At 31.5% G+C, this 22,709-nt stretch overlaps 3 protein-coding genes across 13 annotated transcripts in view; 1 reads left to right on the top strand and 2 right to left on the bottom strand.

Moving 5' to 3' along the window:
- Positions 1 to 10,388, top strand: part of LOC127070753 (vesicular acetylcholine transporter) — a 58,034-nt gene extending 47,646 nt beyond the window's left edge. Inside the window, exons 4-12 of one of the 2 annotated variants that reach the window (XM_051009151.1) lie at positions 1,175 to 1,347; positions 2,069 to 2,249; positions 2,363 to 2,537; positions 3,228 to 3,457; positions 3,575 to 3,786; positions 3,874 to 3,996; positions 4,069 to 4,255; positions 4,935 to 5,135; positions 6,287 to 10,388. In XM_051009151.1, the coding sequence (XP_050865108.1) occupies positions 1,175 to 1,347; positions 2,069 to 2,249; positions 2,363 to 2,537; positions 3,228 to 3,457; positions 3,575 to 3,786; positions 3,874 to 3,996; positions 4,069 to 4,255; positions 4,935 to 5,135; positions 6,287 to 6,496 (1,692 nt within the window). In that variant the 3' untranslated portion in view covers positions 6,497 to 10,388. Of the gene's footprint in view, positions 1 to 1,174; positions 1,348 to 2,068; positions 2,250 to 2,362; positions 2,538 to 3,227; positions 3,458 to 3,574; positions 3,787 to 3,873; positions 3,997 to 4,068; positions 4,277 to 4,934; positions 5,136 to 6,286 lie in introns of both variants that reach the window. The other variant, XM_051009150.1, reaches the window with a different exon arrangement.
- Positions 8,721 to 18,035, bottom strand: LOC127070750 (mitogen-activated protein kinase kinase kinase 4). Its single transcript, XM_051009133.1, has 18 exons — positions 17,888 to 18,035; positions 16,627 to 16,761; positions 15,783 to 16,062; positions 15,505 to 15,696; positions 15,243 to 15,433; positions 14,772 to 15,173; positions 14,467 to 14,712; positions 14,177 to 14,398; positions 13,687 to 14,103; positions 13,503 to 13,613; positions 13,271 to 13,430; positions 12,743 to 13,193; positions 12,312 to 12,662; positions 12,052 to 12,239; positions 11,792 to 11,960; positions 11,600 to 11,722; positions 11,384 to 11,535; positions 8,721 to 11,313 (listed from the first exon to the last, which is right to left on the bottom strand). The coding sequence occupies exons 1-18, from the start codon at positions 17,968 to 17,970 to the stop codon at positions 11,134 to 11,136; spliced, it is 4,053 nt and encodes a 1,350-aa protein (XP_050865090.1). The 5' UTR covers positions 17,971 to 18,035; the 3' UTR covers positions 8,721 to 11,133.
- The window catches only part of LOC127070752 (moesin/ezrin/radixin homolog 1), an 18,684-nt gene continuing 13,862 nt past the window's right edge, over positions 17,888 to 22,709 (bottom strand). For all 10 annotated transcript variants that reach the window (XM_051009140.1, XM_051009141.1, XM_051009142.1 and 7 more), the window contains one exon: positions 17,888 to 22,543. In XM_051009140.1, coding sequence (XP_050865097.1) covers positions 22,379 to 22,543 — 165 coding nt within the window. In that variant the 3' untranslated portion in view covers positions 17,888 to 22,378. The remainder of the gene's footprint in view (positions 22,544 to 22,709) is intronic.

Genomic DNA, 22,709 nt, shown 5'->3' with positions numbered 1-22,709 from the left:
AATAGAAATGGATATTCGTTGCATTAGCTTTAGTTAATACATATATTGAAACTAAAAATGAGTCAAATATAAGTGATATCCGAAAAGGATCAAAGACCGACGCGGATCATAGACGAGGGAGGGAAATTCAAATCGCGTAAAGACTTATCACGATAATATTACGTATATACGAGGAAACGGCTTTCAAGAACGCTTTCGATCGAGCTCTTGGTTGCTATCTATAGACCATTTGAAAGCAAACCTAATCCGTTATATCGACATGCAGACGACTTCGTGAAACTTGTATAGAAACGTCGAGAGTTCGCTTGCGATCTGACCCAGAATAGTATGAAAAAAAGCTGACTCTAACACGTGCATATCGCATACGAGTTATTACAATTATAAAACGTCCGCGTTACTGCGGAAGTCTATACGCGGATTCCACAGAGGAAATTGTTTCTTTTTTTCCACGAACTTACGCTAAAAATAAATACAGTTTCCTTGGGCTCACATGTTACCGACCGAGTCGACTACTTCCTAAAGGCGTCAAGCAATAATAATTTACATAATTATTTAAACATTGTCATAGGTATAATTTTATTCTAAAACGCACACACACACACACATATAAAAATATAGAATGTGAAACGCAATAAATTATAATAAATTGATTGGTGCATTTAGCAATGCAGAAAACTAATTTTCATAATTTTCATTTATTATCATGTAATAGATAATAATAACAAAATTCAATTCTGGAGTAAAATTTCGTTTCTATTACCTTAACTGCTTTATAATTAAAGTATTCTTTCCCTTTCTCTCTCTTTCTCTCTCATGCCAACAAATTTCTAAAGAAAAGGAAAAGAAAAAAAACTTGCAACAAATTCCTAACCTAACAAAAAAAAAGTATGTATACCGCCTTTACTTAAAAAAATTTTCTCTTCGTATAAAAACGTCGAGGATGATTGCAGGAAGCTTCGACGTGTCATTAAATACGGATTAAACGACGAAATTCATGGCCCGTTAATTCCCTAATTCCCTTCTCGTGAAAGCCATTGAAAATATTTTGTCGCATCATCGCGTTAAGAAGGATTAAAAAAAAATTATTAATAATAAAGATAAAAAAATGATTAACGTTATTTCTAAATAAATGCGAATATATCAATGAATTAATATACACGGTGTTTATTTTCAGGCTACCGACTGGTGGTTATACGACATGTACCTATCTATTCCTTTGGCATTACCGATCAATAGTAATCCCGGCATAGTATTGGAAGGAAGACAATTTGCTAACCAGCAGGAAGCAGCAATATTTCTTGGAAGATTTATAACGGAATTACTGAATTATCAAGAGCTGCTGGACAGGTAAAAAACAAAGATGATCGATCCAATTAGAAAAAAAAACATCTATTTCTTTTTTTTGTCATTTTTCTTCTCTCTTTCTTTCTTTCTCTCGCAAATTTTCTTTTGTGAAATTCTCCTTTATCGTAACGATCAAGAAACGTTCGTCCTGAAGAAGTGACGTCCTTAGAATGAACGTTTCAATTTCACCGATGCGAGAACACGTCCTTTCGGATACAAGTACCTGGAAGATACTTTATATCCTTTGTGGAAAGGGAAGCTCAGCTGAGCTAAGCTAAGTCGTCGCCCACTCGAATCTTGAAGAAGCAAGAAGGCGAAGGAGGAACTATGTAAAGGATGAATGCCTTCGAGGAATCGTTCGAACTACTGATTTCACTCAGGACAAAAAGAAGCCACACTGAAATCAATTTAGAGAGAAGGCACGTCTTTCTCTCTCACTTTCTGGAAAGGAAATCCGGTTTCTAAGATCCATAGAAGACCGAGCATAAAGAGAACAGACAGAGAATGTGTAGAAAGGGATCACAGCCCTTTTCATTCTGTCTTCCTGAAAACGAACTCCTCCTTTTTGCTTTTTACTACTATTATTATTTTTTTGTTCTCTTTCCCCCCTCTTTTTTTGCCTAAGAAGAAACTTCAAAAAGAAATGAAAAAAAAAAAAAAACGAGACTGAGATCTTTGTCCTCATAAAATTTTTATAATTCTACAATTTTTTCTTCTCTTGTAGATCCGAATTAGAAATCGAACGGATTAAATCGAAGGATGGAAAAACGATGCAAGCTTTATGCATGACTCAACACTATCAAATGTTTCGAATTTATCGACGACCCGGTACCAACATTGACGAGCAAATCATTTTTGACAGAGCTACTTCCGGTGATCATATTATAATTGTACATCATAACCAGGTACTACAACAATCCTTAAACAATTCCTGACTACGGTTTTGTTATACAGTAGAGAAAAAAAGCGACAGAGAGAGAGAGAGAGAGAGAGAGAGAGAGAAGAATCTACTTTGTAGTTTTATAGTGTTCCTGTCAGAGCATCGGATCGAGGACGAATCACTGAAAGCGAATTGATACAACAGATTTTAAAAATTATGGAAACAAAGGCTAATCCTGTAACACCTCCTGTCGGTATTCTAACAACTGCCAAAAGACCGGTCTGGGCGAAAGCAAGAGAAGAACTGATGAAAAGTATGTATCCGATGTTAAAATTTATTTTATATATAATAATATATTGATTACATTAATAAATATTATTGAAATTTATTTATTATTATACTTACAGAAATTTTTTATATTTTAATTATATATTTACGAATGTGTAAACGAACTATTATTCGTTTAGAATTACGACAAAAATTTGTTAATCGTTTAAATGATACTCTATAAATGTTACTAAGAGATTAAAGTAATTTCTAAATAATTAACTATGATTAGTTTTATCTGTATAGTTAATCTATATATTTGACAGCTATAATTATAACTATCGTTTGGTCGCTTATATACCAATATTCGCAATATTCCCATAACAATAACAACTCTCTAACTCGAGTTTATACCGGGAGTAAAATTTACAAGGCATCGTTATAAATTGAGTAAGCGATGAGAGATAACGACATAAAGACGGTCGACAAAGAGAGAGAGAGAGAGAGAGAGAGAGTTGGGATAGATAAATGGAGTAAAAGGAAGCTCTCCCTTTGTCACGTGCGATAGGAGCAAGGGATGCTTATCCCTTATTGAGAGAAAGAGAGGGAGAGAGAGAGAGAGAGAAGCTGAACGTTGAACGTTGAGATGATTAAAGAGTTCTAGACAATTAATATACATATATATATACTCGTGTGAATGTATACTTACATATAATCAATAATTTCGTTTTTACAGATGAACGTAATCGGCATAACATAGAATTGTTAGAAAGATGTTTGTGCATCGTTTGCATCGACGATGATGTCTTACCAGCAACATTCAATAATCCGTATAACAAAAATGATCGATGGATAGGTGACCGTGATTTAGCGAACGTACTTCATCAGATTCTCCATGGTGGTGGGTCTCGACATTTGGCTGCCAATCGTTGGTTCGATCAAACTGTCCAATTGATCCTCGGCAAAGTAATAATCATCGTTAAATTTGTAGTATCATTATGTGGATTAATCTATGAAAGGAATACAGAATGGCTCACCTTTGTCTTGTTAATCTTGGAAATTCTTTTTTCTTTTATCTCGTAGGACGGTTTATGGGGTGTCTGTTACGAACATTCAGCTGGCGAGGCACCTGCAATTTTAAACGCCATTGAGGAAATAACACAAAAGATTGAATCAATGCCACCGATTGAAGAAAATTTAGTACCATCTCATCTTCCAGCTCCAGAGAAACTCGAATGGAATCTTTCAGAAACTAGTTTGAATAATATCAGAGAAGCTTCGAGCAATTTTGATGCGTAAGTAATTACTCGAACCTCCTCTTTTATATTATCTCTTTTCAGTAAGAAAAGAAAAGAAATAACATTCATCTGTTAATCGTTTAGACTCGTCGAAGATTTAGATCTATGCATTTTCAATTTCTTTGATTATTCGAAGGAATTTGTAAAATCTTGCAAAATAAGTCCAGACGTTTACATACAACTGGCATTACAATTGACATACTTCAGGTAATTTTACATATCCGATTAATCCCTCTTATTTTATAAGTATGTATCATAACGTTATACTATGTCTTGTAGATTGCATGGAAAATTAGTGGCTACGTATGAAAGTGCCGGTATTCGTAGATTTGCACTTGGAAGAGTAGACGTTATAAGAGCAGCCAGTCCAGAGGCCTTAGCTTGGGCCAAGGCTATGTGTCAAGGCGATCCTGAAAGTCAATCAACTAACCAACTTAACAACATTCAAGACGAAGGCTCTAAAAGAGTTCAGTTCACCATTTACAGTGTAACTGAAACTTGACACACATATTCTCTAAACAATTATTTTTTTTTTTTAATGAATGAATTATTTCATCATTCTTAACATTAAGATTTCATTGAAGATCTATTAATGTTTACGTAGTATCGATAAAAAAAAATATTGGAAAACAAGGAGGAGACAAAACAGAGAAGAAGTATTTTTTCAAGGGAAGAAAAAGACAGTCAATTAGATCTTACCTTGCTTTCCGTATCCAATCGAGTGTTTGCAGGGTGCTTTTAAGGGGATTTTCCGTTTGTTTTCTTTTCGAACCTTCTCCCTCGTTGAACGGTAGGCAAGCTATTGTTTCTCGTTTATTTCATTGTTCTTTTATACGATCTTCTTATCTAGATACTATATATACTATGTAACAAAGAAAGCATTGGCTATTAATAGAGAATTAGCCTATGTAATGTCCACTATTTTCGTTTTATTTACTTGACCTACATAATTATCGCATGTTTTTTTTCTTTTCCTCTTTTTCTTTTTTTTTTTTTTTATTTTTTATTTTAACATAAAATCTTACGTTCTCGGACAGACCTTGATGGAAAAAAATACTATACTATAAAAATTTATCAGTTTGAAGTTAATACATTTCATTGCGTTTAATTTTTATTGTAACATTTCTTTTTTCCTTTTTTTTTAGGCGGATAGAATCAAGGAATTGTTCGACTTGGCAGTACAAAGACAAACTAAGGAAATGAATGACAATATAACAGGACGAGGAATCGACAATCATTTGATGGGGCTACGTTATGTTGCCAAGGAGGCCGGAGAACCGATCCCGGACATATTCACGGACGAGGCTTACAAGATCGTTAATCACTTCGCTCTCTCGACTTCGCAGGTCAGTATAATCATGATCGATCATCTATCTACGTCCGACTCGACTAATGTCTTTCATTGGCGTCTGCATTCAAATTACATCTTAAACAAAAAATATTGTTTACTTATATAAATCTATATTAATATTATAATAAAATTTATTTGTTCATTTTTTGTTTCACACATAAACTATCCATCAAAAAGTTATGGATCTAAACGAATTTATTATACAGAGAGTAGGTCAGAAGTTCATAAATGATATTAAAAAAATAATTATCCACTCTATTTCGAGACTTTTTAGACTTGTAGTTTTACAAACTATAAGAACTTGTGCAATCTAAAAAAAAAAGGAAGAAATTAGCATAAAAAGTCTCGAAAAAGAGTAATCGATTTTTTAATAATCGCTGTAGAAACCTTGATTATAATCAAAGACTCAAGAGAGACTGAAATATTTTGTAAATTAATGTAGACGCCTATGAGTTCTATAAATTATACTATTTAACGCTATTACAAGGATATATTAATCATGATCTCGATCTCTCCTATAAAGATCTGTAAAGAATCATAAGATATTTGATTACTTCTTAGGTATGATTACTCAAAGCAGCCTTGAAGAATATTATCGTCTAAAATTTAATAGTCATCTCATAAATATAATTATACTTTTAATGATACTCATCACGCATAAGTAAAACATGTATAATAGACTTTAATAGAAATAATTTGAAAAAAATTGTACAAAGGAAGAATTTCATTGAGTTGGATCGTTACTTTTGGAGATCCAATTTGGTAACAAAGGTAATTGCTAGGGGCTTCCGGCTCTATTGAACGACCGGATGCAATCCACGTCTCGAGTTGCCAGTTGTCGGAAGTGACGTTGCAAGCCCGATTCTATTCTAAAGGAACGAATAAGAAGGGTGCGACGCGCGTAGTGTCTACCATTAAAATTATTCAAAGCAATTTTCAGTTCAATTTTTCATTTTTCATTTTTTGCTCATAAATTATTATCCTAATTCGACTATTAAATTGATCCATAAATATTAAAATTAAAAGTTTCATTAAAAAAAGTAATGAAAAATTTTTAAGAAATTACTAAAACCGAATTAAATATATATGATATATAATTATTTCTATGATAAACTAATACTCCCTTTTTTTTTATTTTTTCAATAGGTTACCACAAAGACACACAGCTTCATAGGATATGGCCCAGTAGTTCCAGATGGTTATGGATGCTGTTACAACATGCAAAAGAACAAATTTATGTTTCAAATTTCGGCCTTTCACAGTGACGGTCAAACAAACTCGTTGCGTTTTGCTCAAACGCTTGAACAAGTATTAAAAGATATGGCGACAATGTTAAAGAATTCTAATAAGAAATAAATACATGTTTAGATTACGAAGAAACGCAAAAGAAAAATAAGAAGTTGCAAGAAAAAATCATATCATTCGCCTAAAGAGGAAGCAAAACAGAGAGAGAGAGAGAGAGAGAGAGGAGAGGAAGAGAAAACAACGAAACGTTATCGGATAACTGATGAGCTTGTGAAACGATGAAAGTATTTATTATTTATCGCAAAAAAAAAGAAATAGATGTATAAGAAAGTTCTTAGATGGCTCAAAAATTTCTAGATGATTCTACAAATCAATTATTCTTTTCCGAGATCTTTCAGGCTAACTTTCTTGTTTCAATACTACAAGCCTAATTATGAGTCTAAAAAAGGTAATGAAAAAGGTGATTATTAATTGATTTTTATAATTACCTTGGAATTTTTGGCCATCTGACCATGAATCCATACATACATACTTCATACATATATACACATACACATACACATACACATACACATACACACACACACACACACACACACAACGTAAATCTTATTAAACGTAGTTTAGCTAACATAATATAATATAATATTATAAAACTCAATATTCTCGCACAATTGTTAGTTTTATCTGGATGGTTTATTATACTATATGATCTTTAAAGAGTATAATGAAAAGAAAAAAAAGAAAGTAAAATCTCATCGAATGCTGTCGTAGATTTTAAGATACGTAACATATATATATATATATACACACATATATATATATACATACACATATACGTATATATCTCTCTGATATTATGGTACTATCAATATCTCGTTGTCTATCTTTTCTTTAAAAAAAAAAAAAAAAAAGAGAAGAGAGAAAAAGGACAAAAAATAACTAACTAAACTAATCTAAACTAAACTAAACTAAATCGATTAAGCAGAAGAGATGAATGTGCACTGAAAAATACATATTTCCTATACGGCGACTCGCGGCTAAGAATAGAAAGAAAAGAAAAGAAAGCAGAGAAAAAAAAGAAAATTAAATAAATAAAAATAAAAAAAAAAATGTGTTTAAAAAAAATAAGGGAGGGTAGCCGTTTGCGTGTAGTAGGCAATATAGAGTTCGATCGGTCGTAAAACTTTTAGCCCATCGCTTCCTAAGAATGTGCCATTCGCGCGGGTGCTGGTTTGTTAATAATTTTATTTATACAACAAATTATTACATATATATATATACATATGTGTGTGTGTATGTTACAAGAAATCTAAAATGATTTTTTTTATTAGCATTTGAATCATTGCTTATCTTTATCTTTTTGTTATTGTTATTAACTATATTGTTATTATTATTAATTATTGTTATAAAAAAACATGCGAACAATATTGACGAATTATGTGGAGGAATATTTTGAAAAAATTCCTTTTGAAAGTAATATATAATGAGCTTCAAATGTTCTAATAACAAGGCAAAAATTCTAATTTTAAAAATCATTTACTCTTTCACGAGACTGTTTAAATTAATGTTTTAGCTTTTCGCAGATTGTAAAACTGCAAGCCTAACTACGAATTTAAAAAATCCCGAAAAAGACTAACTGATTTTTAAGATCACTTAAGAACTTTTTTATCGCCTAAAAATTTTTGAATTACATTCCGTATATAAATAGTATCAATATATTTAAGTTGTGACCTAGTATAATAATAATAATGATAATGATAATAATAATAATAATAATAATTAATGGTGTTGTTGTAAAAAAAAAAAAAAAAAAAATATATATAAATGTGAACGTCAAGCGCGCGCGAATGACACGTTAACGTCAGCGACACTTTTAAACACGTGGCCAATCGTTCGTATGTTGGCGCCCGCACAGTAAACTCTTGTCCAATTCTTAGATAGGTCGATAGATCAGTTCTCCGATATGCATTAAGGAGCAACGATCTGAACATCGACGGATAGCTCTATCTCTGTCTATCTTTCTTCTATATCGCTCTATCTATTTCTATATTTCTGTCTCTTTCTCTCTCTCTTTCCTATATCTTTCAAAAAGAATAGTTATCCTAATCTGAAGATACACACACACACACACACATGCACGTACATACACACACCGTTCGCGCGAAGATACTTGCGAATCAATCGCGAAAAATTTCAATAGATCAATGATCGATGAATCAAAAATGCTCTCTCTTCCTCTCTCTTTCTCTTTGATGCCTTGTGATTCATGACAGAAATATTTAAAAATGTGGTGAAAGAGGAGATGGTTCATAAATTGAAATTTTTCGATCGACGAGATTCTAATTAGCTAGAGTTAATAAGGGAAAAAAAAAAACAAAACAAAAAACACGATCATAGTCGAGTCAATATATTAAACTCGCACATTTTTTTACGCATGCTCGGTTCTTTTTATCCTATTGATTATAAGTTTTAATAATTTGTATTTTTACGTATACATACATATATACACATATATGATTAGACATACATATATAAAAATAAGCACACACACACAATGATGAGAAGAAACCAAGCAATGAAAAATAAAATTCGTCAATATTATATATATATTTTAGAAGAATGAATTTCGTTTGAATTTAAAAAAGAAAAAATGAAAAAATAATGGACAAAATTTCATAAATTCAATATGCGATTGTTCGTCGCTGATATACATATTACATCTAGTTCAATTTTTGTTTTAATCTATATTTATATATATATATATATGTTGTCGCGAGGAAAATGATTTCGTTATAATATTATTTTAATCTCTCAAACGAGTTTTGATATATTCAGAGTTTAAAGAAAAAACACACATCAAAATTTAGCGCTTTCGCGTTTTTGATTACTTATTTAAATAAAAAAACTGAAGATTTTGCGTGGAAAGTTTACAAAAATACCCAACGGAGTCTCTTCTCAATATTGTTGATTACATGAAAAAATAAGAATAGATTATATCATATATTATACACTTATTAATGATCAAGTACACATATACACATACATGTATGCGTATTAATGTTATGTGTTGCTATTTATTAAGTATATATACATGTTTCTATACAGTATATAAAAAAAAAAAGAATTCTGTTTTTGCGATTGAGATCGCAAAAAACAACAAAAAAATCGAAAAAGAAACAAAAAGAAAAAAGAAAATATCTATTAGTTATAAGGGAAAGAATGCAATGTTGTTAGTATATATATTATAAATATAAAATGAAGATAAAAAGTATTCGTACAACAGTAACACATTCCTGGAAATGCATTCCTTCTGTACGAATACTTTTTTCTTTACTATAGATATATACGCATATATATCTTATTATTAACATATCGTAAGAAACTATTGTGATCGCATATCTGCGACCAAGAATATCACACGCATATCAGGCGAATGCCAAACGTAGTGATGATCTTCGAGTGTTCTTTTCCCTCAGAATAGTTAAATTATAAAACTAATCGAATATCAACACGTAACTGAGGGGAAAATCTCGATTAGATAAAAATGTTTACGTGTTTATCATTAAGAAATATGTAATAGTTTCTATAAGTGCGTACGAAAAAAAAAAAGAAACATTATCGTGAATGTTTATCAATGTTTAACCGTCTAAATAATATAATCTTTAAATGAAATTATAAAAATAATATATCGTTGTATGTATACTTATAAATCTATTATTTTATTGATTGGTGGATTATTGATGGATGTACGAAACACACACACAAACACACAGGACATAGACAGACACAGCATGGATACTCTAGCACATAAAACATCTACGATCTCTTAGTGTTTTAAACGAGTTATAAAAATACGATCGACTTTTTCTGTTAACGCAGAAAATATACACAGCATACCTCTGCATAAGAAATTTATTAAGTAATACATATGTGTATGTGTCTCGCATTAAGTGTATGTTTTCCTCTTGTGCTATCAATAAACTAATTGATTGATGGATTATTTGATTATGATAATTGATTGATGATTAAATATTTTTGTTCTCTAACGCGATATATTTCACAAATATAGTGCGTACATACCTCGAATAACAACACATTATCTATTAAATATGGTGTTCTACATTATGAAAATGATACATATATACGTATACAAATATATATATATATATATATATCTCTAACATTAGATGTATAGTATACATCTCTAAAATTCCATACTAGTGCAATTGTACAACACCACATAACAGAAGTATGGTCTTTTTGTGAATAGAGTTGATTCATTTAGAATCTCCTCTTTTTTCTTATCCACATTAAATTTCATTTTAGCTTTATTCACATCTATGATATATGGAATGTGACAATAATTAGTCCAACTATTATTCTAACTCGTCTATCATCACACTCGTACTTGTTCGATTTTGTTTTTATCCTGAGATATCTAATAAATTTTCATTTGATTATATAAAATATAGATCATCTTCTTCTAAGATCTCTGTTAGGATTGTTAAAAATATATTATCAATATTTCCGAAGAAATCATTTTTTATAGTAGTATATCACGTCGATAAGGAAGGAACCTTCGATTAAAAAATATAATCCGAGTGGACGACAGCTTGCTTCCTTTCTATATATATAAAACATTTTTTTTCCAACATATTTAAACTACATCATTTTTAACTATAAATGGCAATCGATATATATGTATGTGTATATATACATATAGATATATATCTTTAAAATTAGGATCAAAAACGTGTAACATTTAAATCAGCATTAACGTCCTCGTACGTTTGTGCGAAAGGAAGCGTTAAAAGAGTATTAGCGGTATATCTTTTTTTTGGATCATGTTGCAAACATTTTTTGATTAAATCTATACCCTCTAAAGATAGAGTCTTCGGTATCGCAGGAGTTTCACCCATGCCAACCTAAAAGTATAAATAAAACTATGTTATATCCAGCTTAATCAGATATTTTACAACATGTTAATTGTAATACCTTAAACATAATTTGATAATTGGAGTCATATTCCGACCATGGTCTCCGTCCACTGGCCATTTCAACGATACAACAACCAACAGACCATATATCTACTGCTCTACCATGTCCAATGCTTTCAGTCTTCATAAATACTTCTGGTGCCATATAAGCTACGATATAAATCATATAATTAGTAGAATATATTTTTTATTCGAACATACGTGATATACGAACCTTGAGTGCCAACGAATCCTTGAAGTTCTCCAGGCATTGTAGTATGTGCTTTTATTTGCACTGCGCTACCAAAATCTCCAAGTTTTAAACAATTGCCCTCATTTGTCAAAAAAATATTTGCAGCTGTGAAATAAACAAATTATTATATTATATTTGAAACGCGAATGTCATTATAATCGCTATACTACCTACTTTTAATATCACGATGAACAATACCATGGGAATGTAAAGCTACTACGGCTAAAAGAAGTTGATGAGTGTACTTTCTAACTAAAGATTCGGGTAAACCATTTCCACTTCCGGCTACTAAACTTTCCAACGTTCCTTCTGCACAAAATTCCATAAATATTAACATCTCTTCCTGAAAAAGAAAATATAAATATATATCCCTGAATAATTTCTTATTGGATAGATACAACGTTACGTATGTAATTTCATGTAGGATTTCTTACACGATGGATTTCTAAGCCATAATAACGGACTAGATGATTATGTTGTATGCCTTCAAAGATCTGAAGTTCTTCTGCTATTCTTCTAATCGCTCTGTGATCACCAGGTTGCAATTGAACCTCTTTCATTGCTAATAATTCACCAGTTTGATTATTTACTATGGTATACACTTTTCCAAATCTTCCCTGACCTTTAATGAGACATTATCAGAAAAATTATGTTATTGGAACACACTTATTGGGTATACGTTTAGAAACATTACCTATTTTAATTCCTCTTTGCCAAGTGAACGTCACTCGTCTAGCTTTTATACGAACTCTGTCAACAGCCCTCATGTCCGTTACTTGACCAATGAGTTCATGATTTTTCAATCTCTCGTCGATATTATGATCTACTTTTCTTATAGCTTTGATTATTCTATCTTGTCTAGACATATTCGAGTTTACTGAAAGGCCACCATCGACTAAATTTGGTGAAACTGATTTTCTTGTATTCAATAAAAGTTCAGGCGATTTTAGAATATCTCGGGTCTTCTGTAAGGTACTTATACTTGCTGTTCTGCTACGAGAATGAGACGGAGAAGATGCTCTTGATCGAGGTAATCTTTTCAAAGCTAGAAACCACGTTATAGTTTTAATAGGAAATATATGAAACATTAAGAAAGGGGTGAAAGATAATAGAAAAAATATTTACTATCTATTTCCGTAGGTGATACGGACGCTGTTCCAATGACATGGGAAATACAACGATCCATCGAGGTTTTTAATTCCTCGAATTCCACGTTAGTCAAATGTTTGGTGTAATGAGGCTCGCAAACTAGTATCAAAAATTCTAGGCCTTGATTTGCCCATCTAGGTCTCAAGCCTCTTCCACGTTCACATCTGACTCTTACAAATTCCATCCAAAGAAGGGCGAAGGATACTAGGCCACGCGCTAGAACAGCTTTCTCTTCTGACAAAAAAAAGTTGCACATCTCTTTGTGATAATCGAATCCCATTCTATAGGCCTGATGAAGTATTTCCCTGATTCGAGAACGCATTGCTGTACGATCGGATTCAGTTTTGGGTTCTTCTGCTTGATTAAGATCGTTTTGAAACTCTTCGATCACTATCGTTATACGGTGCCTCAGATCCATAACTATTTCCTAAATAAATAATTATGATTTTCCCTAGAAATAATCAAACAAGAGACGTTCTATTATCACGTAGCAGTATTCCTTACCTTCAACGCTATCAAAGATTCTTCTAACTCGTTATTAAGTGCTGACCATTTTTCTATGTCACGCTTTAAACATTTAGCCAAGGTAACACTCTTGACAACCTTTTCCCGAGCTTCCACGAACATTCCTTGCCATTCGCGTCCCACATACATCAGATGAAATCTGAACCATGTATTAGAATGGAACAAACATTTACAAAGCAGCTCACAGTTTAACGAATGAATCCTCTCTTACTTGCCTGACCATTCACCATCTTCTTCTCTGTCATCCATGCATTCCTTGATCTCCTTAGGTCGCTCCACGAGAAATTCTTTAACTTGTATAATCATTGTCCTGGCAATTTCACTAAGGGGAGAAAAAGGAAATAAACCAAATCAGAATCCAGTCGTACATATACGATTCGTACATCGTCATTTACCAAAATTTAACTCCAGCTATTTTATATCCATCAATAATATCGCCAGCGATAGATTTAACGAAGGTCCATTCATCCATTATTAAATTTTTATGAAAGCTATCATGCTGGACCATGTCTACCCATTGTTGCAAATAATCTAAATAAACTTCGAAGACGGCTTTCAAGCTCTCGTCGAATTCCTTCACGTCAGCCTCGAAAAGAGTATTACATGCGAAGGGATCACTGGCTATGGCGGCGCAAGAATGAGCAGAAAATCTATCTCGATGTATACAGGCAATTCTAAGTCCCTCTCGAAGTTCGCGCATTAATTGACGCACTGACAGTGGACTTGGTTGTTCTGGCTTTTGTTCTAATCTCATTCTCAGAAATTCGTGCACCACGTCTAATGGAACACGAGACAAGAATAGAAACGCAGCCCTAAAGAAATTGTTTGCACGTTTGATTATTATTCTCTCATCATGCGATTACATTTGTAATAAATTACTCTCACCTATAAGATGGAAGATTTAATTCTTTGGCTTCTGCACTCCATACGCCGTACCTCTTTAATTCTTTATCACCATCGTATTCCTCGGTAACATTATCATTATCGTTCTCATCATTTTTCTCTAAAGTGAGTCTTGCTTTTCTAAGTACCGAAATATGTAGTCTTTCCAGGAAATTAAGACTCTTCCTCAGTCCTCTAGTCTTGAGTACATCCTCTATGTATTTTCTGTATACAAGATACTTTGTCTATATAAAAAGTCGTAACTATAAAACATTTACAATAATGTCGCATACCTGTAAGCCAGACGATCGAATTCTACTAAATAAAAATCAAGACGGTCGAGTCTTTCATCGTCTATGTATGAGAACGAAGATTCTGGAGTAGATGGCCACGACTGTGCCAAGGACATGCCACCAAGAGACGAATTATTACTATTGTTACTGTCAGATGGATTTGAAACTTCATCTTGTTGAGATAATTCAAAACGAATCATGGCTCGTCGAGGTTCCGAGCCATCTGCCATATCCGAAGCTCGAGAACTAAAAACGATATATCGATCAGAATTCGTCCGAGGCTTTATAAAATAGAGATAAAGTACCTTATGCCAGAATCGGACGTTTCATCTTGCTTTTTCTTAGTATGAAGCATCATCAATAATTTTCCTAAAATCTGTAATTTTAATCTATGATGTTTAGTCATATTATACCACAGGCACATAGCTTTAACTCTTCCAGTAAATTCTGGACTCTTATATAAGGGATAATGAGCAGCAAATGCCTGTGATGATGGATATAAAGCTTCTGCAGCCTCTAATCGAGCCAACAATCCTTCTACTTGTCTCAAGGCCTCTCCCTGCGCGCGTACGCATGCTCGACAATACATAGAAAGACAACCCGAGCATAAAGTATGCTCTACTCCTGATCCTGAGCCCGAATTTACACTCTGTTCGTTGCAATCATTTGAATAGGGCGAAGTTGTCTGATTTACAGTTTGATTATACCTGGAACAAATCATTATTAAATCACAATCATTCATTGGTCATTAATATTTTTTAATATCTTCCATTCACCTATATTCTATTATTTCCTTAAGTAACGAGCCTACTGCTTCCCGTTGTTTGCACAGATATTCGTCTTGAGCCATTGGACTACGATCAGCATGATGCGCTTGTAACTCCAACCAGATCAAATCTTTCAACTCATTTTGCCATCGAGTTTCTTCATGACTCATTTGCCTACGACAATTACGTTCTGTACTTCCCTAAAACAATATTACATTGTAATATTAATCAGTACATCCTAATCAATTTTATAATCTTCTAAAATTTATACCAATTTAATAAGAAAGGAAAATGTATCATGAAAAATCTGTCGCTCTGAATAACTCTGTGCCATTGGCGATTGCGATACGATTTCTTTTTCGGTCGACAAAACAGTTAAATGCTTGGCTTTTGTTTCCTGCTTTTTCTCCTCTACGTCGATCGGTTTTGATCGCAAACTACGAAATCTATTTTTCGTTTCGATCTACAAATATTTCAACAAATTGATTTTAACAACAACAAAAATATTGTAAGAAACAAATATATAATAAAGGAGAAAAAAAATATTACTTTCATATTATTTGGTGTGTATGGCATCAAACGTTCTGATTTTTCGGCATAATTAAGAGCTGCTTCAACATCAAGTTTCAAATCTCTTTCATTTCCACGCAAAAGCTTCAAACTCCTTTTAGATTTTCTATTGCCTTCCTTCACAACTTCTTCCTTCGCTTCATTTTCACGACATTTATCTGCCTCGTCACACATTACATTGAAAATAATTGTATCCAAAGTATTTCTTCTTCTAATACCAACTTTTGGCCGATATTCCTTCTCCGCAAGTTTTGTCTCCCTAAAAATAAAACAAAGTTAGTTAATCCGAAACTTTTCCAAGTGGGATGGTTGATAAAAACGATTTTTTATTCGAGAGAGACAGAGAGAGAGAGAGAGAGAGAGGAAGAGACAGAAAGAGAGGAAAAGAAACGAATCAAAATTTATAAAAGAACACTTATTTGATGTTGGTCGTTCTAGTCAGAAAATATTCCAATGTATGTAACGAAGAATGTTTAGGTAAATTCAAGCTAGAAAAAGTAATACCAAAGAGAATCATTCTGATAAGAAATATGATTTGATATTTTTTTAAATCGTTATCATCAGAACATCAGACGGATTTAAGTATGCACTACTAACGTATTTCTACATATGTGTACATAAGGATAGAAATTATTTCAATATTTGTCATAGCAAGCTTGACAGATAAAAAATTTATGTAGAAAAAGAAAACATTCTCTTTTCATTCATACGCTGGATAACGAAAAAGACAAGGATAGAAACAAAAAATGAGACAAAAAGGAAGAAATGCACGAAATAAATTAATTCAGAAAATAAGGTTTAATTAAGCTAATTAAGGGCATACCCTTCTGCCAGTTTTTGTTTCATGTGTCTTTTCTTACGACTGAGACGTGTTCTGGGTGGAGTTTGTCCATAAATATCACACATAGCCTGTATCGATTCTTCGTATTCGGTTGTTGGACTGTACAAATCTTTTTTTCTGTAAAATTATCATGGATTGAAAGGAATGTCTCGTCATAAAAACGTACGAAAGAACATCAAATGGAAATTTTCAATTTGAATATCCCGCCTTTTTATTGGCGCCAAAATAATACTATTCGACCATCTCGATGATAATCGTCGAAATGAAAATGGAAATGAAAATGAATAATAATGATAATAATGATGATAATTATTATAATTATAATTATAATTATGATTATAATTATGATTATGATTATAATTATAATTATAATAATAGAAATATGATGGAAAATAAACGCGCAGAAATAATCACAATAAGTTAATCTTAATGTCCTTATCGTAACCGACCGTTAGATAACTGATTAATCGTGTGTGTGTATGTATATATATATATATATATATATATATATATATATATACATATGTATATATATATGTATATACAAAGCCAAGTCCTGCGCTTTGAAGCGTTGTGCAAATGGGAATCGGATTACACAAGCCCTCGCATTTTCATGACAGCTTATTAATACAGGAACAATACAGGAATATTGCGTAACTGATAATGAGAATATAGTTTTCCATAGAAAATATTTCATAGAACGATTTTGAATGGAACTATAAAATAAAAATGTTTCTTTGAAAATTATCTCAATTTTATACCCCTTTATAATCGATAAAACCACAAAAAATGTATTACACGACAAATAGGTTTACAAAAAAAAATATATTCGAAATATTTGATTTAAACAGTCCACGACGTTTGAATTACGCGGGAACACGTGAACAATGCGGCGTCCGAATGTCTATTTTTGGACAGCTAAAAAAGAACGGTACATGCAACGAAATTTCAAATAATTCGTGTCACTCTTATCTTCGATGCACGTCAATGTATCTACACTATATCGTCGAATAAAGACACTCGCAATAAGATTAAATACTTAAATCATCGGCAAAAGAAACATCGCTTGCAGAAATTTTTTCAATCATAAATAAAAAAGTGAAGATCGTCATAATGTCTGTGAAAGCAATGGGAATAGTCACGCCGGTTGCTTCTTTTCTTTCACTAATACCAGACTAACAAGAAATTACGTAAAACTGGCACGTGTTTGATATCTAATATAGATGAAAAATTTTTCACCCACCTGACGTCGTTGCCTTCGTCATCGGAATAATCGGAACTGAACAATTCCTCGACATTTTTTTCTCTCGTTGAATTAAAAAACATTGTTCGATAGAAAACAGCGTTGACAACCAACTAACTCGACGGGGTCGACGTCTACCTAGACGTCTTTTAGGCGCAGGTATTTTATACATGCGCAGATCTTTTCTTTTTTTATTGCTCGATCGATCGAAGAAGAGTCGAAGAAAAACTTTCGATAATTCCGATTGATCTAATAGATGGCGCGAGAAGGTTCCCAACACTAAATCTACAATATCGACGGTCGATCTAAAAATTTACCATACCTCACTGATAACACACGTCGGTACAACAGATCGACTACGTTTTTAACGGAGTCTCCACCTCCCGAATAAAGAAATAAATAAAAAAACTAAAGACAACAACGCAAGCGAAAAAGTACGATACTACTTGTTTTATTTAAACAATTTCTAGTTTCCTTAGCTAAATACAAGTAATTTTCTTATATCCTCGTACCAACAAATAAATGTTATCTTTCTTTTTATACGTGTTTTTTTATTAATAAAATAAAAGAGTTGTATTCGCATCTGTACCTCACGTGTATATCTCCTAATGCATACGTTTGATTGAATTGTTGAATAAAATAATTGCGCGAAAATGGTGTGTTAAAAAGATATAGAGAAAGTCTCTAAAAAAGAAAAATGAAAAGTTGGATTAACACGACGAAGGCAATGTTGAAAATTTATCCAGACATTTTTGTTTTTATAAAAGTTCTATCTTTCATATTCTTAAAAAATGTTATAGCACCGAGGATATTACAACGCGGTAGACACAACCAGATAATTATTTATGAATGTAGACATAACACAGCACAATTATAGGCAGTCCATCGGTGCATTTGATGAAAAGGTAACGAAAACAAGTTCGTTCTATCACGGAGCCAGAAATAGAAAAACTTAATGACTTTGATTTACATATTTACAGATCGTGCGACGAACGAAGAGACTTTGTCTGAGACCTAAGAATTGATGCGCAAAAAAGTAACTATGTTAACACACAGTTCTGCATTACCTTTTAAAAAACTTCTCTGAATTACGTTCGTTCACGTATCTACGTCAGAATACTTAACGCGTTTATATTTAATCATATACGTATGTCGTTGATAAGAAGAAAAAGAAAAAGATAAAGAAAAAAAAAAAAAGAAGTATAGAAAAAGACACAACAGTTAAAAATCATCTCTACCTATATATGAAATTTTCAAATACAAATGTATATAAATGATTAAGTACATTTTTGTGTCCTAACCATTATGTATATTCTCAGATATAAGATCCAAATATATTGTATAAAATATTCTTCCAAATAGCACAAAAAATTCACAATTTTAGCAGATTAGATTAGATTAGAAAATGACCAAAGACCTAACGTAGATCGGACACTGCACCAACAATTATTCTCTGGAATGTCTCAATATGAAATCTAAGTATCCAAATATTATTATAGTTGGTAGAGTATCGAGACGAATTATTTATAAAAACTGTATTCGTCTATTCTTCAAATCTTACAAAGTGACATTATCGTGCGTCATGCTTAACTATCTTTTTTTATATATATATATGCACGTATAATCACTATACTTATGAGTACAAATAGACGACTATAAAATGCTCTCTGTTCTAACTTTCATTCGATACTATTCCTTGAATAATAATAATATTAATAATTAATAATAATAATATTACTACAACTAATAATAATAATTACTAATAATAATAATAATTATAATAATAATAACGCTACGAAATTGTAAATATTAATAATAATATAATGTTACTAATTTATAAATTTTAATATTAAATATAATCAAAAAATATCTATATTATTGTTCCTCCTGTAGTGTTAATCTTTCTTTTGCATATTACAATAACGTGTAATAATAAATCATTACCAAAGTACAAACTCTGTAATCATTCTAATAATTATCTCACAATCCTCTCCCTCTCTCTCTCTCTCTCTTCCTTTACCTAACATTGATTCAAAAATGATTGTATTTTATTATTATCGTTTAATAGTATTTCTTCAAAACATGAGAAAAAAAGAAAAGAAAAAAAAAAAAATTGGCAGCATTAAGAGATTGTTGTGTGTCTTAAAGTTTTATCAAATTCTTTTTTTCTTCCACATGATTTTCCTTTAAAAAAAAAAAAAGAGAAAAAAAGATAATAAGATAAAAAAATAAATAAAAAAAAAGAAAAGAATCGTTTCAAAGAATTACATGGTGTACCAGACAACCATATTATCATATTTATTTGATTTTTTTTTCTTTTCTTTTTTTTTTAGTTTTTTTCTTTCTTTCTTTCGTTCATTCATTCATTACTTCATTCAATCTTTCTCTCACACATATACACAGAGAATTTTTATGTTAAAACATATTTTTCTTCTCTCTCTCTCTCTCTCTCTCTTTCTCTCATTCATTCATTCATTCATCCCATCTCTATCTTTCTCGTGTACGTTGATTTGGGCTTTCATGAAAAAATATGTGAAACTAAGGGCTAAGTCCCTAAGCTTCTATGTTTGCTACAGTATATTGATTCAACGTACGTATATCGATAAAGGCCACAAGTGTTAAATATAGAAATTGCGCTTATCAGTAATAATATAGAAATTCGCACGTGCTAAAAGTTGCAAAAATACAGTTTTATAAGCCACATAAGTTTTATGACTCGCTCATTGTTGTGTGTTGTCTAAGGATTCATTAGGAGAAAAGAAAAAAAAAAAGAGAAAAAAAAAGAAAAAAAAAGGAAAGAAAATATTCGCTCAATAGATTTTTCATAGTTACACCACTTCCATTATTAAATTGTAAGTGTTTCACACACATATTGTAACGTTGCAATAAGACTGAGTTATAACAAAGAGATATGTTGCATGTTATCTTTCCGTTATTACTATGTTCACAACACATTCTAAACAAACGCCAATATATTATTCATTGCAGTTTTAATTCTATAAACTTTTCTCCTAATCAGAATTTTCGGTATTTTTCTATATATATATATAAAAAAAAAGGAAAGAAAAAAAAATACAAATCAACTTTGTATTCGGATTCATTTAAAACCCTCAGAGAGAGAGAAAAGTACGAATTTTTTAATTTACACACTTGTCCCAAATCTAAAACTATTTATATCTCGTTGAACTCGGAGATGCAGTTATATATCGCCACGTTATCATTGACAATTGTCAAGTGGTAATATACGTGCTAAGGGGAGGATATGTGTTTGTGTGTGTATTTCTTCGAATGTTATCCTTTAACGAAGGACGGAGAATAAACGACGGATTGTCAGAATGGATAAAAAATTCCTATACGATTTTCATAATAAATTACTCTTTTTCAAGCCTTTCTAGATTTATAGTTATAGAATCTCGTAAAGAAGTAAAAGAGTAATTGATTTCTAAAATAATCTAGGAACTTTTGATCCATCCTGTACGTGTGATGAAGACCATGACGAAAAAAAAATGTAACGTGGTAATTGTTAAAGGAAAGTTATGTCTGCACCATATTGAAAGCGTTTTTTTTTCTATTTTTTTTTTTTTTTTTTTTTTTTAACCGATCAACGATAATACTTAGGACGAGAACAAAATATATATAAGAGAAGAAGAAGAAAAAGAAGAAGAAAAAGAAGAAGACGAATGTTCGAAATTTTTGTTGTTCATGATACGAATAATAAGGAACATAGATCATAATAATAATATTCTTAGCACATTCTCGACGACAGAATTATAATAAACGCGAGCACGAGAACAAAGATAGAAAATAGCTAAATATAATTAGGAGAGAGTGAGTTAGCTTATTGCCAAATACTATTCTAACGAATATGAGAAGTATTTTTGCAAGATTTAAAAAAAGAAAGAAGGAAAGAAAAAAAGAAAGAAAAAATATTTATACTAAAGAGAATAATATAACTCTGATCTCGAAGAAAAGACACAAATGATCTATCTCAATACCTAAAACTTGTTGAGAATGAAGCGCGTTTGATATTGAATCATAATTGATATATGGAAGCATATTTGGAAGATATCGTAATATAATAAATCGCTCGTCGCTTTCCTTTTTTGCTAAACTCATAAAGAGTTTAGATTCATTGCCATAATGTGTTTATAATCGAATTTTATAAGTTGGATATTGATGATGAGAATGAATAGTGTCTCAATGCGATAGGATTATATAAATCGCTCTAAAAAAAAAAAAAAAATGTATCAATTACGTTGCGTGGCACAAGAATTAAAAAATCGATTATAAGATAATTTTCAATTCAAAGGAATGACGATAAAAATCTAGTGATATATACGTAGGACATTGAATCCTCTCTCTCTCTCTTTATCTCTCTCTATCTCTCATGTGCAATAATAACATTTCGTATAATGATACGAAATAGATGAAATTTAAAAAATGAGATAATAAAAATGCATTCGGGCGTGTGGATAAATATACGCACATATTTTACATATTCTCAAATTGATCGACACGACGTTTGGTATTTCCCTTGCGAATTTCACGAAGCGTTTTATACTTGTCACGTCCTTGACGAACATTTTCCCTATGAATTTTATCCATAACAGTTTCCTTGGTTTCGTCTCGTGATTGCGCAAGATCTTGCTTCAATGCCTAAAATAAATCGAATCGATGAATACATGTAGAATTATTTTGTTAATATTTATATATATGTTTTTGATGTATAATAATTAATTATTTATGATATTATATATATAATTAATATAACTATAAGATAGAACGTCAAAAGAAGAATTAATTTCAATTGATTAATTATATA

This window comes from Vespula vulgaris, chromosome 19 (genome assembly GCF_905475345.1).
Source record: "Vespula vulgaris chromosome 19, iyVesVulg1.1, whole genome shotgun sequence".
In the NCBI taxonomy this organism is placed as follows: domain Eukaryota; kingdom Metazoa; phylum Arthropoda; class Insecta; order Hymenoptera; family Vespidae; genus Vespula; species Vespula vulgaris.
Note: the sequence above shows the minus strand (reverse complement) of the source record. Positions and strands in the feature narration are given on the sequence as shown.

Coding starts and splice junctions, on each gene's coding strand:
- LOC127070750 (XM_051009133.1), bottom strand. CDS start 17,970: ATGTTTTTTAATTCAACGAGAGAAAAAAATGTCGAGGAATTGTTCAGT. Junction 12,240..12,311: donor GCAAAGAGGAATTAAAATAG/GTAATGTTTCTA, acceptor GTCTCATTAAAG/GTCAGGGAAGATTTGGAAAA. Junction 11,961..12,051: donor ATGGCTTAGAAATCCATCGT/GTAAGAAATCCT, acceptor TTTCTTTTTCAG/GAAGAGATGTTAATATTTAT.